This window comes from Bos javanicus, chromosome 12 (assembly GCF_032452875.1).
Source record: "Bos javanicus breed banteng chromosome 12, ARS-OSU_banteng_1.0, whole genome shotgun sequence".
NCBI lineage: Eukaryota > Metazoa > Chordata > Mammalia > Artiodactyla > Bovidae > Bos > Bos javanicus.
In genome coordinates this window covers 86,945,359-86,963,937 of record NC_083879.1, presented here as the reverse complement: position 1 = coordinate 86,963,937, position 18,579 = coordinate 86,945,359, and the positions used below count along the sequence as shown (strand labels likewise).

The following is an 18,579-nucleotide window of genomic DNA, read 5'->3' as shown; positions in this document are numbered from 1 at the left end:
GTGGGAAATAATATGGAGGGATTTTCTTGTTTGGTATTGTTTTTTGTTTGAATCCTTAATTAGGGCTGGGTCTGTTTTTTTTTCTTTCTGGCTGAGCCGGAGGCTCTTGGGATCTTAGTTCCTCAACTAGGGATCACACCCATGCCTCCCGCGGTGGGCCCACAGAGGCCTAACCAGTGCACCGTCAGGGGCTCTGATCTATTCTGGTTGAAGGAAGGATGTGGAAAACCACAAAGGACTCCACACCTTGTGAGTTCTTTTGGAGACAGCCTTTTTATTTTTGTGATTTTTTAAAAAGTATTTGTTTGGCTCTACCAGGTCTTAGTTGCAGCATGCAGGATCTAGTTCCCTGACCAGGGATCGAACCCAGGCCCCCTGCATTGGAAGCACAGGGTCCTGACCACTGGACCCGAGGGAAGTCTCAGGATGACGGCTTTAAGGATCGGCTTTGGTAACAATGAGGCATGTAAGCTCCCAGCTGAAAGGCAGGGCCTCTTCACCTGTGAAATGACCTGCCTCCAGCGCTGGGAGGGCCAGTTTTCCGGAGGTGTGGGTTCCATGTCTGAAGGAGAGGAGCGATGGTTGAAAGAACGTGGAATCGCAGAACGTGGAATCTGTGCCTTCTTTCTCTTTTGCTCTAGGCTATATTATTTCTTGAGCTTCCCACGTGGTGCTAGTGGGTAAAGAATCTGCCTGCCAGTGCAGGAGACTCTGCTTTGATCCCTGGGGTGGGAAGATCCCCTGGAGGAGAGCATGGCAACCCACTCCAGTATTGTTGCCTGGAGAAGCCCATGGACAGAGGAGCCTGGCGGCTACAGTCCGTGGGGTCACAAAGAGTTGGACACAACTAAGCACGAACAGTTTATTGTGATCCACACAGTCAAAAAAAAAATTCTGAAGGAGGTGGGAATACCAGACCACCTGACCTGCCTCTTGAGAAACCTGTATGCAGGTCAGAAAGCAACAATTAGAACTGGACATGGAACAACAGACTGGTTCCAAATTGGGAAAGCAGTACATTAAGGCTGTATATTGTCACCCTGCTTATTTAACTTGTATGCAGAGTACATCATGCAAAATGCCGGGCTGGATGAAGCACAAGCTGGAATCAAGATTGCCGGGAGAAATATCATTAACTTCAGATATGCAGATGACACCACCCTTATGGCAGAAAGTGAAGAAGAACTAAAAAGCCTGTTGATGAAAGTGAAAGAGGAGAGTGAAAAAGTTGGCTTAAAGCTCAACATTCAGAAAACTAAGATCGTGGCATCTGGTCCCATCACTTCATGGGAAATAGATGTGGAAACAGTGTCACACTTTATTTTTGGGCTCCAAAATCACTGCAGATGGTGACTGCAGCCATGAAATTAAAAGACGCTTACTCCTTGGAGGAAAGGTTATGACCAATCTAGATAGCATATTGAAAAGCAGAGACATTACTTTGCCAACAAAGGTCCGTCTAGTCAAGGCTGTGGTTTTTCCTGTGGTCATGTATGGATGTGAGAGTTGGACTGTGAAGAAGGCTGAGCGCCGAAGAATTGATGCTTTTGAACTGTGGTGTTGGAGAAGACTCTTGAGAGTCCCTTGGACTACAAGGAGATCCAACCAGTCCATTCTGAAGGAGATCAGTCCTGGGTATTCTTTGGAAGGAATGATGCTAAAGCTGAAACTCCAGTATTTCAGCCACGTCATGCGAAGAGTTGACTCATTGGAAAAGACTCTGATGTTGGGAGGGATTTGGGCCAGGAGGAGAAGGGGACGCCAGAGGATGAGATGGCTGGATGGCATCACTGACTCGATGGACGTGAGTCTGGGTGAACTCTGGGAGTTGGTGATGGACAGGGAGGCCTGGTGTGCTGCGATTCATGGCGTTGCAAAGAGTTGGACACGACTGAGCGACTGAACTGAACTGAAGCGCACACACACACTTTTTCTTCAGGTATGCTAAGCAGAAATAGTCACGTTGCGTAGTGCTATAGTTTTTCAGACTTGTTTTACGAAAATTTTTTAAAAACTTGAATAAAAACAAGAGAACGTGGTGAGCCCTGCGGTGCCTGTTACTTTCACGGTTTATCATCCCTCCTCACTGCTTCCTGTTTTGGTTGGTTTTTCAGCTTGATTTTTATAAAACAAACCCTGGACCTCTTATTTTTTATGTAAAGCTTTTGCATAAGCAGAATGCCATTATTATAGCTAATATAAAGCCAAAACGTAACAATTCCTTAGTAATTAATTTCCGGTTGATGTTCACAGTTCCCCAGTTGTTCAAAAAGCATTTTTTTTTTCAGCCAGTTTGCTCACTGTGGCTCCACTGAGGTCTGAATGTTGTCTCTGAAGGTGTCTCAGGGCCCCGTCCCCTTTGCACACCATTGATTAGTTGGTGTCCTGGAGGACACCCCACACTGTGGGTTGACCTGGGGAGCTGGTGAATGGCCATCTCTCCCTCTTCAGGCGCCACGGAGTGGGGTCTGGGGCATTGGCGCCACCTGGCCTGTTCCAGATGCAGAGTCTCAGGCCCCACCTGGGCCCTCGAGCCAGAGCCTGCACTGCAGGCCGCACAGAGACCCGAGAATCCCTGCCCCCTCCTCCAGGGCTGCAGCCATGCTGGGTCCCTGCCAGCCTCAGACCTCTGACTTCACGGCTTCCTGGTGGGTCAGTAGGTCTGTGATTCCGGTGGGCCTGGCGGATTGGTGGTTTGTTTTCTTTCTTTAGGATCTTCGTTCCCTGACCAGGGGTCTAACCCGGGCCCCTCCAGCGGAAGCGTGGAATCTTAACCACTGGACTGCTGAGGAGTTCCCCGGCCATTCCTCATTCTGTCTTCCCTGTTGTGTTTTCCAGCTGGAGCAGGCCTGCAAGGAGATTTTCCTTCACGGATCCATTACTTATTCCAAAACACCGTCTGTGCAGGAAGGTTAGATCCGTGCCTGATTGGTGATTCTTTTGTCTGTTTTCAGAGCAATAACTCAGACCCAGAGCAGCTTCCAAATGTGAACCAAGCTCTCTGTGTGGTGGTGACACCTCCGTGGGAGCTCCTCAGCGGGGACTGCCCCCCGGTGGGCCATTGGTGAGGGAGGCAGTGTGTGTCCAGGCTGGCAGAGGGGTAATGAAAGTCTGTATTTGCAATTTTGCTGTGAACCTAAAAATGCTCTAAAAAATACAGTTGTTTGGACCCCCCTGCTGGCCCAGTGGTTAGGACTCTGTGCTCCTAGTAAAGGGGCCTGGGGTTCGATCCCTGGTCAGGGACCTAGAGCCTGTATTCTGCAACCAAGTGTTCATATGTTGCATTAAAATTGGAGATCTTGCAAACTCTTTAAGACCCAGTACAGCCAAATAAGTATTTTTTAAATTATTGTCATATTCTGTATTCTTTTTTCATCTGTAACCAGTACTTTCTCATGCTATTAAAAAATCTATAAAAACACATTTAGTAATAATTAATGTAACATCGTTTGGTGTAATGTTTTACTTAATGATAGCTTCCTTGCTAAATATAAGGAACGCTGTAGGAAATCCTCACAGCTCCCGTGTCTCTGCTTCCATCCCGGCCCCACTCACAGCATCTCCGACACCACGCCAGCCACTGCCGGGACTTGGGCCCAGCGTCCCGCAGGTCAGGGGCTCAGCCCCACCTGTCAGAAGCCGGTCACCAGAAGAGCATCCCCAGGTGGCCCACATCTTCCGTCTGGCTTGTTAGAAACGCATGTCCCTGCCCCGATTCAGCCTCCTTTAACTTGCTAGCAGGGCTTGCAGAGCTCGCAGGAGCTCTCCTTGTGTTTCCTGGTTCCTTCTGTGGGGAGGGCTTTGGTGAAGGACACAGGGGAACTGGGGGGTGAGAAGCCCTGGGGTGGGTCCCCAGCGTCTGGAGTCCCAGGCTTCTGTCTCCTGGAGTTGGGCTGCCACGTATGGTCACCACCCTGGACACCCTCTGAACCCCAAGCTGTTGGGGCCTTCTGGAGTTTCGTCACAGAGGCACAGGTGATGGTTGACTCCATCACCAGCTCCTCTTTACTTCCCGAGGCTGGGGTGGGGCTGAAAGTCCAAGCTTCTAATCATGGCTTCTAATCCACGGTGACCAGGAGCCATCAGGAACTCCCCTAGAGTCACCTTGTGAGAAGAGAAGCAGCTCTTACCATCCAGGAACTTGCAAGGGGTTTAGGAAGTGTGCGCAGGGATAGGGTCAGAGACCTGGTGTTGAAGGATGCTGGGGTTTCCCTGGTGCTCCGGCAGTTAGGAATCTGGCTGGCAACGCAGGGGCCCCCGTTTGACCCCTGGTTGGGGAACTAAGATCCCACGTGCCATGGAGCCATTCCAGAGCCTGCTCGCCACAGCAAAACAGATCCCAGGTGACGCGACAAAGACGTCGTAACCGAGCCCTGAGGCAGCCGAGTACATACGTAAACCAAGAGCGCTCCCAGTGGTCTCATCAGGACGTTCCAGGGCTTCCGGAGCCTTGGACCAGAAGCCAGGGCCTGAGACTAATAACGTGTATCTTCTGTTATCTCACAAATACTATGGCAAATATCTTGACGATGAGTTATCTGTTTATGATTTTCTCTGAGATTGACTTTTCTTTCAGATTACACTGACTAGGTAAGAAGCAGTGGTGTTCAGTGTGTGCCCGCCTGTGTGCACGCCCTGCGATTGTGAACAGGCTGCACCGGTCATTCCTCCCTTTGCTGCCATCAGGGGGTGAATCTTGTGCTCGTGTTTCTATTGCACTCAAGCTACCCACATTTTTGCTTGGCCCAAGAGCTCCCTGGGAGGTCCCCTCGGAAGGGACCACTGCTCACAGACGTTAGGATTCCCAGCCTTGGACCTGGTGCCACAGAGCTGCCCGGCATGGAGCCGCGAAAGGAGAATCCAGGGCCCCTGGCGCTCAGTCGGCGTGGCCCAAGGGAGGCCTGGCCTGCTCGACACCCCAGAGACCGAGATTTCTCACTTCTCCAGTTCTCCTGCCCACTTACCTCAGGAATGTTTAATTTTGGTTCATTGATAAAAGGCATTCAGATGTTGATGTTTATATCATATATAAACTCTGCATTCAGATATAAACATCTGAATGCAGAGTTCCAAAGAATAGCAAGAAGAGATAAGAAAGCCTTCTTCAGCAATCAATGCAAAGAAATGAGGAAAACAACAGAATGGGAAAGACTAGAGATCTCTTCAAGAAAATCATAGATACCAAAGGAACATTTCATGCAAAGATGGGCTCGATAAAGGACAGAAATGGTATGGACCTAACAGAAGCAGAAGATATTAAGAAGAGATGGCAAGAATACAGAGAAGAACTGTACAAAAAGATCTTCACAACCCAGATAATCACGATGGTGTGATCACTGACCTAGAGCCAGACATCCTAGAATGTGAAGTCAAGTGGGCCTTAGAAAGCATCACTACGTGGAGGTGATGGAATTCCAGTTGAGCTATTCCAAATCCTGAAAGATGATGCTGTGTAAGTGCTGCACTCAATATGCCAGCAAATTTGGAAAACTCAGCAGTGGCCACAGGACTGGAAAAGGTCAGTTTCATTCTGATCCCAAAGAAAGGCAATGCCAAAGAATGCTCAAACTACCGCACAATTGCACTCATCTCACACGCTAGTAAAGTAACGCTCAAAATTCTCCAAGCCAGGCTTCAGCAATATGTGAACCGTGAACTTCCTGATGTTCAAGCTGGATTTAGAAAAGGCAGAGGAACCACAGATCAAATTGCCAACATCCGCTGGATCATGGAAAAAGCAAGAGAGTTCAGAAAACATCTATTTCTGCTTTATTGACTATGCCAAAGCCTTTGACTGTGTGGATCACAATAAACTGTGGAAAATTCTGAAAGAGATGGGAATACCAGACCACCTGACCTGCCTCTTGAGACATCTATATGCAGGTCAGGAAGCAACAGTTAGAACTGGACATGGAACAATAGACTGGTTCCAAACAGGAAAAGGAGTACGTCAAGGCTGTATATTGTCACCCTGCTTATTTAACTTCTATGCAGAGTACATCATGAGAAACGCTGGACTGGAAGAAACACAAGCTGGAATCAAGATTGCGGGAGAAATATCAATAACCTCAGATATGCAGATGACACCACCCTTATGGCAGAAAGTGAAGAGGAACTAAAAGCCTCTTGATGAAGGTGAAAGTGGAGAGGAAAAGTTGGCTTAAAGCTCAACATTCAGAAAACGAAGATCATGGCGTCCGGTCCCATCACTTCATGGGAAATAGATGGGGAAACAGTGGAAACAGTGTCAGACTTTATTTTGGGGGTCCAAAATCACTGCAGATGGTGACTGCAGCCATGAAATTAAAAGACGCTTACTCCTTGGAAGGAAAGTTATGACCAACCTAGATAGCATATTCAAAAGCAGAGACATTACTTTGCCAACAAAGGTTCGTCTAGTCAAGGCTATGGCTTTTCCTGTGGTCATGTACGGATGTGAGAGTTGGACTGTGAAGAAGGCTGAGCGCTGAAGAATTGATGCTTTTGAACTGTGGTGTTGGAGAAGACTCTTGAGAGTCCTTGGACTGCAGGAGATCAACCAGTCCATTCTGAAGGAGATCAGCCTGGGATTTCTTTGGAAGGAATGATGCTAAAGTTGAAACTCCAGTACTTCAGCCACCTCATGCAAAGAGTTGACTCATTGGAAAAGACTCTGATGCTGGGAGGGATTTCGGGGCAAGAGGAGAAGGGGATGCCAGAGGATGAGATGGCTGGATGGCATCACTGACTCGATGGACGTGAGTCTGGGTGAACTCCGGGAGTTGGTGATGGACAGGGAGGCCTGGCGTGCTGCGGTTCATGGGGTCACAAAGAGTCGGACACAACCGAGCGACTGATCTGATCTGATCTGATAAAAGGCAAGAGACTTAGGGCTGCTAGATGTGAGATTAGTGTTAACGAATAACACGTCAGAAAAAGAGCAAACCGCTTTCAGCTCAAAGCTATGCTAACAAGCGGGAAAGAGGTAAGACTCCCACCCCGAGATCCTTTAAACACCCGCCTCTGCTTGGGGCTGCTCCGGGCGCTCACACCTGCTCTCTGCCTAATGCAGTGAGAGCGTCTTCTGGACACGTCCCGGGTGCCTCTCAGAGAACTTCTTTTCGATGGATCCCTTGAAATTTTTCAAGCATGGTAGGCTTCCTTTTAGACAGTTACAAAAGAGGAACTCTCCTGAAAAAGAACCAAAACTTGCTTTCTTAGAAAGCAGATTCAGTCCAGCAGTCCCAGGTCGTCTGCAGCAGAGAACGTGTGTGGCTCCAGTCACAGCGGGTTTCCAGTTCCATGCCCCTGGTCTCAGTGGGCAGGCCTCGAGCCTCAGCTTGTTTCAGAAACGAGACATGGCCTCCCAGGGCCTCTTCCTAGTCACGGACACCACAGGTCGGGAGCCGAAGTCCATGTGAAGTCGCTTCTGTGCTTGTAACTCCTGGTTTTAACTCACATCGGTTCTGTGAGGCCAGTCTGCAGCACGGTGGCCGGGAGGGCTGACTGTGGGAGAGGGTGTGGCCCCGGAGCCTTGGGGAGAGCTCGCGTTCCAGACAGACGCCCACTGTCCTTCTGAAAGCATCAGTCAGGCAGTTGTGTCCAACTCTGCAACCCCATGGACTGTAGCCCGCCAGGCTCCTTCGTCCATGGGATTCTCCAGGCAAAAATACTGGAGTGGGCTGTCATGCCCTCCTCCAGGGAACCTTCCCCACCCAGGGATCAAACCAGGGTTTCCTGATTACAGGCATACTCTTTGCTGAGTCACCTGGAAAGATCCTTCAGAAGGTGATTGTATCAACCAGCTAATCCAGCGCTATCTGCTCTTAATGACAAAAGGGAAGGTTAGGACCAAGATGGAAACCTTAAGATCACAGTGACCAGGGACTTCTCTGGAAGTGCAGTGGTTGAGACTCTGCATGTCCACTGCAGGAAGCATGGGTTCAATCCTTGGTTGAGGAAGTGGGTTCCCACAGGCCTCACAGTGCAGCTAAAAAACCCCACTAATCAAAAAAGACGAAACATAGTGAAGACAAATCCCTGTCTCCTTCCATGACAAAAGGTAGTTAACACGGATAGTTGGGTGTTTCTACACATTACCAAGACTTGAAAATAAAATTAGCAAGAATTTATGTAAGAAAAGACCATGATTCCATCTGAAAAGAAGCCTAAGGCCAGGGTGCTGATGCCTTTTGTTCCTCCAGGTGGAGCCAGCTGAAGGTGACTCATTCATTTCCTTTTCCCTTGTAACCTCTGCTTTTTCAAATCAACTTTTTGAAAATTAGGGTATATGAAATACACGAACCACTTTAGGTGTGCGGTTTGATGAGTTTTGACAAATGCCCTGTGAAAGGAAGTCAGAATGGCTCCAGTCTTGCCAGGAGAGCCTCCAATGGACTGGAGGCCTGGGAGGAAGGGGAGCTTGCGCTCGTCTCAGCCCCAGTGGGGTCTGAACTCTGACCTGTCCTGGTCTTGACACAGGCCTCCAGAACATCTGCACAAGGTTCCAGAAACTCAGGACACTCATGAACGCCCACCCTGAATGACCTGTGACAGCCGATCGCTCACAGACACGCCCTTCCTTCTTCTGTCAGAGTCAGCCCTAACTCGTGCTGAGCAACCTTGTGACTTTCTGCGCCTGTAAACCTCCTGCGGTTTCTTGGTCGACAGCAGACACCCATGAAACCAGCACCCTAGTCAAGACAGAAAGCGCCTTCTTCACCCAGAGGCCCTCCTGTCCCCACATGCTTATCCGCTTCTGCCACTGTTCATCAGGCGTGTGCGTTGCAGACTTTCACGCAGATGGCATCACGCGGTCTCTGTTTTTCCATACCTGGATCCGTCTGTGCTGCGTGAACCACTAGTTCATTCCTCTCGTTGCTGACAGCGGCTTATTCCAGAAGGATCTGCCAGTCTCCTACCCGTTCACCTGTGGAAGGACTTTGGTTGTTCCCAGTGGTTTGCTGGTGTTATACCTCAGAAAGGAGCGGCTGGGTTACGTGCTCGCTGTACGTTTAGCTTTAAAAACAAACTGTCCGTGCTTTTCCAAAGCGACTTTACACTGTGTTCGTAAGTTCCCAGCAAGAGTGGCTCCACATCCTTGCCGATACTTGGTATGATTAGTCTTTTAAATTTTAAAGAATTGGAGAAGGAAATGGCAACCCACTCCAGTATTCTTGCCTAGAAAATCCCGTGGACACAGGAGCTTGGAGGGCCACAGTCCATGGGGTTGCAAAAGAGCTGGACATGACGTCGTGACTAAACAACAGCATTTTAACATTCTGATAGTTGTCTAATGCTATCTCATCGTGACTGTGATTTGCATTTTCTTGATGATTACTGAAGTCATGGGTCTTTTCTTGTGCCTATTAATTCACATACCTTCTTTGGGTAAATATTCAGACTTTCTCCTGTTTTTAAAAATAGGTTACTGGTTTTCTTGTTATTGAATTACAAGTGTTCTTATATATTCTGGATACAGATACTTTGACGTATTGTAAAAATTTACCCCATTATATGGCTTGCCTTTTTATTTTTAAATAGAAATAGTACCTTTTAAAAAGCTTTACATTTAATGAAAACTCAGTTTATCAGTATTCTTTATGCTTCATGCTTTTTGTATCCTAAGAAATGTTTGCGTATCCCAACATCATAAATATTTTTCTGTCATTTTTTTTCTAGAAGGTTCATGGTTTTAGCTTCTACGGTTAGGCATATGATCAAATTAAATTTTGAAGGTAGTGTGAGATAAGTTACTGTTCATTCTCCCCGTGTGATGAATGAAAAGACTTTTCTTAACCTCCTAAGTCACCTGGCATCTCTGTTGAAAACGAGTGGATGTCCCGGACGCTCCCTGCCCCACTCAGACGACGTGAGGGTCCTCCTGTCAGCAACACCACGGCGCCTTCACTACTGTGGCCGTATGATCCAAGTCTTGAGATTAGGCAGAGTAAGTTCTCCAACTGTTCTTGTAAAAAACTGCTTTTGCTATTTGAATTTCCATAATCATTTTCCATAATTCCATAAGCACTTCCATAATTCATAAGCATTATTCCATAAGCATAATTCCATAATTATGCTTATTCCATAAGCATTAAAAAGCAGAGACATTAGTTTGCCAATAAAAGACATTACTTTGCCAACAAAGGTCCATCTAGTCAAAGCTACGGTTTTTCCAGTAGTCATGTATGGGTGTGAGAGTTGGGTTCTAAAGAAAGCTGAGCACTGAAGAATTGATGCTTTTGAACCGTGGTGTTGGAGAAGGCTCTTGAGAGTCCCTTGGACTGCAAGGAGATCCAACCAGTCCATCCTAAAGGAGATCAGTCCTGAATATTCATTGGAAGGATTCCTGGATGCTGAACCTGACCCTGATGCTGGAAAAGATTGAAGGCAGGAGGAGAAGGGGACGACAGAGGATGAGATGGCTGGATGGCATCACCAACTCAACGGACATGAGTTTGAATAAACTCCGGGAGTTGGTGATGGACAGGGAGGCCTGGTGTGCTGCAGTCCACGGGGTTGCAAAGAGTCGGACACGACTGAGCAACTGAACTGAAACTGAACTGATGCTGTGCTTAGTCGCTCAGTCGTGTCCAACTCTTTGTGACGCCATGGACTGTAGCCCACCGGGCTCCTCTGTCCATGGGATTCTCCAGGCAAGAAGGCTGGAGTGGGTTGCATACCCTCCTCCAGGGGGTCTTCCTGACTGTAAATGTCCTTTCTCAAGTTAAGGAAATTCCCTTCTATTCCCACTTTCCTGAGCGTCATTTTTAAAATCAACAAGTGTTGAATTTCATCAAAATCTTAATCTATTGAGATGATTTTACATTTTGCTTCTTTCTTTTTTAGATTTTCAAATGTTAAGCCAATCTTGCATTCTAGAGGAAGACTTCACTTGTTTTGGTATATTATTGATTTTATATATTGCTGTATTCAAATTGCTAATGTTTGATTGAAGGATATTGGTCTGTATTTTCTTGTGATATTTTTGTCTGATTTTTCAATCAGGGTGACGCTGGGCTCAGTAGTTGTGAGCTAGTCCCTCTTCAGTTTCTGAAAGGCTGTGTGAGATTCTCTTTCTTGACAGTTAAATGGAATTCACCAGTGTGGTCTCTGGAGTTTTCTTGGTGGAAAAGTTTAAAATGACAAATTCAATACCTTTAATGGATATGGATCTATTTTTATTTTCTATTTCTTATTGCGTCCACTTGGACAATTTGCAGATGTTGTGGAATTTGACCATGTGATGTAAGTTGTACAGTTATTGGCGTAAATCGATTCATAAAGTTCTCAGTAGGATCTGCTGTCTTCTCCTCTCATTCCTGATATTGATTTTTTTCTCTTTATAATTAGTCTAGCTAAAGGTTTATCGGTTTTGTTGGTCTTCTCAAACAACCCATTTTGGTTTCATCGATTTCTCTATTTGCCCTTTTTCTGCTTTGATTTCTTCTTTCACCTGTATTATTTCTTTCTTCTGTTTACTTTGGATTCACCTTGCTCTCCTTTTTCTAGCTTTTTCAGGCTTAGGTCATTGTATTTAAAACTTTCATCTTTTAAAATGTAAGCACCCGAAGCTATGACTATCCCCTAGGCACTTCTTAAGCTGTATCGTACAGATTTTGGGTCTGCTGTTTTCTTATTCATTCAATTCAAAATATGTTCTAATTTTCCTTGTGATTTTTCTTTGACTCATAGATATGTAAAGTGTGTTGTTTATATTATCTGTTTATGTCAGAATTATTGGATTATTTATTTAGAAGTGCCTGGCTTAAGTTCCTCACCACTTAGCTCCCTGCTGGGTTTCTCCCTGACTGTCATTGTGATCTAGGACACGTTCTGCATAACTTCAGCCCTCTTGCTGCAGCGAGCCTGGCTCTGTGACACCGCGTGCTCCCCTGGGTGACAGTCCCCGCACCATTTGAAGAGCGCTGTTCAGTGTAACGTCCTGCAGTTACCGAGGTCGGGTCGGTTGACGATGTTTCGCGTCCTTCCCGTTTTTCTGTCTCCTTATCAGCCACTGAAGGGAGAGTGTTGAAACCTTGGCTGTTGCTGGGCTGTCCGCTGCTTCCCTCGCTCTCGCCTGTGCTGGGAAGCTCCGTCACCGGAGGTCTACGGTCTTAGGCACACTCTGACGAGCGCCTGTCTTTATGAAATGCCTTCTTTGTCTCTGCAGACACTCCGTGTCCTGATGAGACGGGGAACCGAGCTCTGTTCACAGAGCGGAAGAATGGACTCCGCAAACTCGCAAACATTCAAGCAGGCAAAGTTTATTTCAAAGGATAGAGCTACAAAGCCCTCAGCATAGACTCTGAGAGCGGGCGAAGAGCCCCCAGAGGCGGGAACAGCGGCAGCTTTTCTGTCCTCGTCAGACTCGACCTGTCCGTCCTTGGCTGGCCCGGGGCCCGACGCCTGTGATTTCTGACCCGTGAGTGTAAGCGTGACGTTGTTTGTTGTCTTTATGGCTCTCTTTTGGGTCCCAGTTCCTCACTTTCTCCAGACATAGTGACGCCACCCCTTGACCCTTTCTCAGGACCACACACCGTTATTTAGGAGCCTGGCGTGCTGCGATTCACGGGGTCGCAAAGAGTCGGACACGACTGAGCGACTGATCTGATCTGATCTGATCTGCATGTTTAAGAGCTGACGATCCACCAGGAGTTTCTCTCCTTGATAAACTGGACAGCAGTTAATGATTGTCTTGTCCTGGGTCTGAAGGTTTTACGACCCTGCAGACCAGGAAGCCGTTCCTCTGAATGTGTAGGAGCTGAAAGACATGCAGCTTTAGGCCAGTGGAGCCAAAAACGTTTGTGTGTGAGACCTGGAATTGAAACGGAAACTAGAGGAAGAGCCAGGCTCTAACTTCTGCACTGACTGCCTAACGCTGAAGCCTGCTGGAGACCAAGCTTCGCGGTGCGCGTGTGGCTACCACTCAGCTCTGCGGGCTGCGTGTGGCTAGCCGCTCGGCTTCGCGGGGTGCGTGTGCCTGTGGGCGTTTGTGTGTGCGTTTGCACAGCTGCCTGCATGTGTGTGCTCTTGCTTTCTGTGTGCGATTTCACGTGATTAGCTCTCACGGTAAAGCTTTTTTCACCTTTTACTTTGAACCCATCTGTCTTTATGTGTTAAATGACTTTCTTGTAGTGACGTATACCTGTCTGGGTCTTAATTTTCTATCCGGTCTGAAAGCCTTTGTCTTTTAACTGACGTGTTTAGATAATGTGATTTGTTCATTATTCCTGTTCTCCCACTTTCCTGGTCCACTTTGGGCAGATTTAAGATTTATACCAAATTTGTTCTTCTTACCCAGGAACGGCCAGTGTCTGTCCCGTCCGTTGGCCGGTGGCTCTGTGGCAAGCACTGTTGTGCTGACTGGAACGACCCCACAAGAAGCAAGCGTTATTATCTTTTAGAAGATAAGAAAATTAAGGGTGAGAGCACAGGAGTAGTTTTCTTAAGGGCACCAGATGGAGCAGAGCCAGGCTTGACCCCTGGGCCACCTCAGCCAGCAGCCCCAGCTCGTGACCCCTGCTCTCTGCCACCCTGGGGCCTCCGTGTGGGAGGCTGGCGGCCTGTGCAGCTCGGTCGCCATTTGCAGAGCGTTGATTCCTCAGTAGGGGCCCTTAAAAACTTCCTCAGCTTTTTATCTCGCAGCTTCCCATGTGTCTGTGTCCACACCTACTTTTATACACTGCCCTCCTGTCTTTGCAGGAACACATACAGGCACACAGGTTAACACCATGAGTACATACACACACACTCAGACACACACACTCGCGTACATGCAGATACACAAATACACACCAGTCACAGGTACTGCAGCAACCAGGAGACGTGGGGGCATCCTGTGCTGGCAGCCAGGGGGGATGCACAGGACCACCCACCCAATTCCAGAGAGGGTTGGTAAAGCCTCAGCACACAGTGGCCGTGGAAGAACGAAGGATGGCTTTTATGTAAAGTTTTTTAAAAATAACAGACAGCAAGTAACTGACTCCAGACAGCTCACGAAGCAGGAGCTCTTTACTGTCTCTCTCTTCACACAAAAAGTTACAACCTGCCCTGTACTCGGTGAAAGAGGAGAGGACTCCAGACACATGGATTAGTGCCCTCAGAACTTCAAGAAAGTATCATAGCCATAAAAAAAAAAAAAAAGAAAGAAAACAAAACAACAGTCTTATTAAAACTGTGAGCACCAGGACAGAGCTGGCTCACTGGAAAAGCCCCTGATGCTGGGAAAGACTGAAGGCGGGAAGAGAAGGGGGTGGCAGAGGATGCGATGGTTGGATGGCATCATCGACTCGACGGACACGAGTTTGAGCGAGCTCTGGGAGACGGGAGGACAGAGGAGCCTGGTGTGCAGCAGTCATTGGGTTTGCAGAGAGACAGGACTTAGCAGCTGAAGAACAGCAGCCAGAAAACAGGAAATGACACCCTGATCTAGAGGCCACTGCGGGGAAGGCTGACCAGAAACAGTGGGAAGTTCACGGAGCGGAGGCGGCGGGCGGGCAGGCCTGTGGTTTTCCATTCAGGATCTCCTGACCCATGCGCCGCACAGATTCCTCTTACAGAAAGTGAGAGCAGGGCGGTGGCGGGGATGGTGCCTGGCAGGACGTGAGTCAGGAGTCTTCACTGAGCCCTGTCGGCACAAAGGGAAACAAGCCCACTGGTGTCTTGTGAAACAGAGAAACTTGGGGCAGGATTTCAAAAGTTCTGGGAAAAGCCCAGGTTACACCACGCAGCCAGCCTCAGAGCTGGAGGCCAGCAGGCCGGGGAGCCAGGCCTTCTGCGTGCTGAGGGTCAGGGCTTCAGCGGGAGCTTCACGGGCAGCCCGCTCTCAGATCAAGTGCAGCGGCCAGCAAACCAGACGAGCAGCGATTCAGGATGCCGTCCTCTCATGCCTTCCGGCCGATAAGCCCTGGAAGGGCCACCTCACTGTAACGAACCAGGAAGACAAGGGGAAGGCAGGCTGGGGTTCGGGGAGGGGGACCCCAGCCGAGGAGGGAGGGTCGCACGGAGGGAGTTCTGAGGAAAAGGTCTTCAAGAAGGAGCTGGGTTTGTGCAGATCGTTTAATAATTGCTGATCACGGTGATGAGACAAAGTTCTGTGGGTTTTTTGTTGTTGTTGTTAACAATAGCATTAAAAATTGCTGTGTTTTTATTTTAAAATGTCCAGGGAAGACAAAAGGCTGGACAACAGTCTGAATATAAAGCAAGTTAACACGTGACAAGAACTTGGCATGTCTGCCGGTGTTTGGGAGGAGACCCACTCGTCTCTGTGCCCAGAGCCTCAGCTGTCCCGAGTCAGAACAGCACTTCACTCCTGGGCTCCAGGGGAGTTAACAGGCCACAGACGCTGTCTGTGTGTTTGCAGCTTTGAGACCAGACGTGCAAAGTCTATTGTATATACAGTCTGATGAGCTGTCGGAAACTTGAAGGGAGGAATCATGGGGGAGAGCGTGAGCCTTCATTTCTTCATTTTCAGAGCAGACGTTCTTGAAAAACAGTAAGTTCATGAGCCAAGAAGACGGAGGTTTGTATGACTCATGATAAAGATTCCTGTGAAGCAAGCAGGGAGGACACAGCTGGCTGGGTTGGGGGCCCTGGGCTCCCTGGCGTGGGCCGACCCGCACCTCCCAGGGCAGGGTGTGGCCGGTGGGCTCATTCTGTTTTTCTCAACAATTCGTGATTAATTTTATTTACGGATGTTGTTTTGACAAAAAAATGCAGGAGGTATGAAAGGGTGTGCAGTCAACAGCTTCCCTTGGCTTTGCAAACCCACTGTGGGGCACAGCTGCTGTTGCACACACGCACACACACACACACACGTGTGCAGGGGTGCTCTGCCCCCTTCACAGCCCTCCCGTCACAGTGGCTGTGACATCCGCCCCATCACGTCTGGACCCGTCCGGGGGACACGGCACCACACTCCTTTGCGTCCTGTCAAAGGACATTCAGGACTTTTTTCTGTATGTGCTGTTCTGGCATCAGAACTCCCTGCCTGCAAGTGTCAGGGCATCGCGGGGACGTGGACTTGGGGTCAGAGACACAGGCATCCTGGAACACGGTGCTGGTCGGTGTCCCTGAGGGACCGTCACCCTGGTGGCTGCGGGCCAGCACCAGAGTCAGGGGCAGCACGGGCGCTCGGGGTCCCCCTCCTCCTGACCCCTCCGGCGCGGCCTCCAGCTCTGACCGCGTTTCGGCTCCCGCTCCAGACCAGCCCTGCACACCTGCGCCCCAGGAGCGCCCCCCAGACCAGCCTCTTCATGCCTTGAGCTCGGGGTCCTCCTCCTCCTGACCCCTCCGGCGCGGCCTCCAGCTCGGACCGCGTTTCGGCTCCCGCTCCAGACCAGCCCCTGCACACCTGCGCCCCAGGAGCGCCCCCCAGACCAGCCTCTTCATGCCTTGAGCCCTCCAGGAGCGCCCACCTGCCAGCCCCTCCTGGTTCACCATCACACCGGGCTGGCTTGTAGTTCTGTGCACGCTGAAATATTCGGCACTGCCTTATTTTTACTCTCCAATTTGCCAATTTTTACTTAAAAGCTTTTCCCCATGTAGATTTTTAAGAATGCCATTTACCTTTGTTTTTTAAAAGAGGGATCTTGTAAGTCATTAGGTTTTTTTCCACTCCAAATAAGATGCACCCCAGATTTTCTTATTCCATATCCAGTTTATTTCCTGCTGTAACTTGGGAATCGTCATGTCTTTTTAAAGGGGCTGTCTTTCTTAAAAAACATTATCTGGCTGCCTGGGGTCTCCGTCTCAGCATGTGATCTCTGCTGCGGCATGCACGATCTAGTTCTGAGCAGGGACTGAGCCGGGCCCCCACTTCGGGAGTCTCAGCCTCTGGCCCCCACCAGGACGTCCTACCGAATCTGTTTTAAAGGGGACACCTTCCTTCGAGTTCAGGGGGTTTTCTGCCTGCCTTTCCCTTCTCAATCATTTCCTCTGTGTGTTTCACTTCGCTGGCCTGTAAGTACAGTAAGACAGGGCCAGACGCGGGGCACCGCGGGCGAGACTGAGCTCGGGCGGAGGCGCCGGGTGCTGCGTGTGTCCTGGAGGGGGCTTTAGGGGCTGAAGGGCGGGGAGCGATATGTCAGGTGCATACCACAGCTTTATTAATGTGATTTTAAGGCCAATTGAAACTACTTTTATTCAGAGTAAGTCTACATTAAATTACAGTATCAACAATTGAGAGACATTGAACTTAAAAGTGTAAGAAGCAGAAGCTACTGGTCTCTGATGAACCACGTGTGATGAACTCACAACTGAAAATGTACAAAGAGGGAAAGAAGACACGCAAAGAGCGAGGGTTTTCATCTGGAAACCCGTGAGATGTCATATTTTAAACACGCATGTTTCAAAAAGGGAGAATCTTTTAATAATTTAGCACAAAAATCAAATGATATAAACTTGGTATATTCCAGAAAATATTGCTTTCAACACTTACACCATGATCAAAATTCCTTTGGTAGCTTTTAATCAAAACGAAACATGCTATTATGTAAAATATAAAGTACTTTTAAATGTTCTCGCAAAAGTATCTTTGTTGTGGTTCCCACATGAACCAGCGTCCGCGGCGTGGGTCCCCTATGCACACGCATGACAGCGGGGCCCACGGGGCCACCTCTGCGCCGCGTCGCTCTCCTCGAGGCGCTGACGTGGTCACATGGAGGACAGCCGCCGCCCAGGGCCGCGAAAACAGAACCAGACTTGACTGTCGCCATCGTACAAACACGCGGTTAGAAAAAGTAAAACAGCAGTCGCCCCTGGGCCAAGAACAGGGGCTGCCAGGCGCAGCCTCAGGGTGGCAAAGACACAACGCTCCCGCTAAACCCGCGCAGGGAGGGGACCCAAGCAACGCAGTGGGAATGAGACGGAGATGGGGCCGGAACGACCTCCTCTCCACGAAGCAGAGGGCTCGCGAGGAGCCTCGTCCAGAAACCAGGCCTCACAGGTTAAAACTGGGTGCAAAGAAACGAACGGAAGCCACTGTGCGGCTGCGGAATTCATCAGCTGGGACACTGCAGGTTCTCCCCGTCCACCAGTCAGGGGCGCCCGCTCTGGGCCTAAGAGCTTGTGTCGGGAGCGCACAGTGGTCCTGCAGTGACGGGAAGCAGCACGGAGGGTCTCACGCCTGCACACGCGCACACACACACGCACACACACAGGACATCGGCTCTGGCACAAGAACACTGCTTACAAAGGAGACTGCCTGCCCGCCCAACCTCAGCCACTCTGCGGAGCCCTGGAAATCCTCAAACGCCTAAAGGAACAGGAGGAAGCACTGGAGGGAAGACACGCCACCTGCGAGTCCCGGGGCCCCGAAAGTGGTCCAAGGACCGCCCTCTCCGAGCATCCCTGAGCGGCCGCGCGGCTCGGCCCCGGGGCCTGGGTGCAGCGGAGCGGGCTTCTCCCTGAAGGGGCGTCCTGTGTGTCCCGGGCGCGGGCGGGCCTCAGGCCACGTAGTGGTACTGGTTCGGGCTGTCTTTGTCCCTCTCCATGTAGTCCCTGTCTATGAGAGACTCGATCCGCTTCTTCAGATCTCCAGGCTGGAAAAGAACAAGGGCCCCGTCACAGGGCGTCCAGCTCCCCTCGAGCGAGTGGGTC

General features: G+C 49.5%; 1 protein-coding gene and 1 long non-coding RNA gene across 2 annotated transcripts in view; one reads left to right on the top strand and one right to left on the bottom strand.

Annotated features, from left to right (window-relative positions):
- Positions 1–5,822: 5,822 nt before the first annotated feature.
- On the top strand, positions 5,823–17,500 carry LOC133258645 (uncharacterized). Its single transcript, XR_009740127.1, has 2 exons — positions 5,823–12,403; positions 13,283–17,500. It is a non-coding gene; the product is annotated as an uncharacterized LOC133258645 (long non-coding RNA).
- The window catches only part of CUL4A (cullin 4A), a 27,347-nt gene continuing 26,095 nt past the window's right edge, over positions 17,328–18,579 (bottom strand). Inside the window, exon 19 of the mRNA XM_061435435.1 lies at positions 17,328–18,521. Within this exon, the coding sequence (XP_061291419.1) occupies positions 18,426–18,521 (96 nt within the window). The 3' untranslated portion in view covers positions 17,328–18,425. The remainder of the gene's footprint in view (positions 18,522–18,579) is intronic.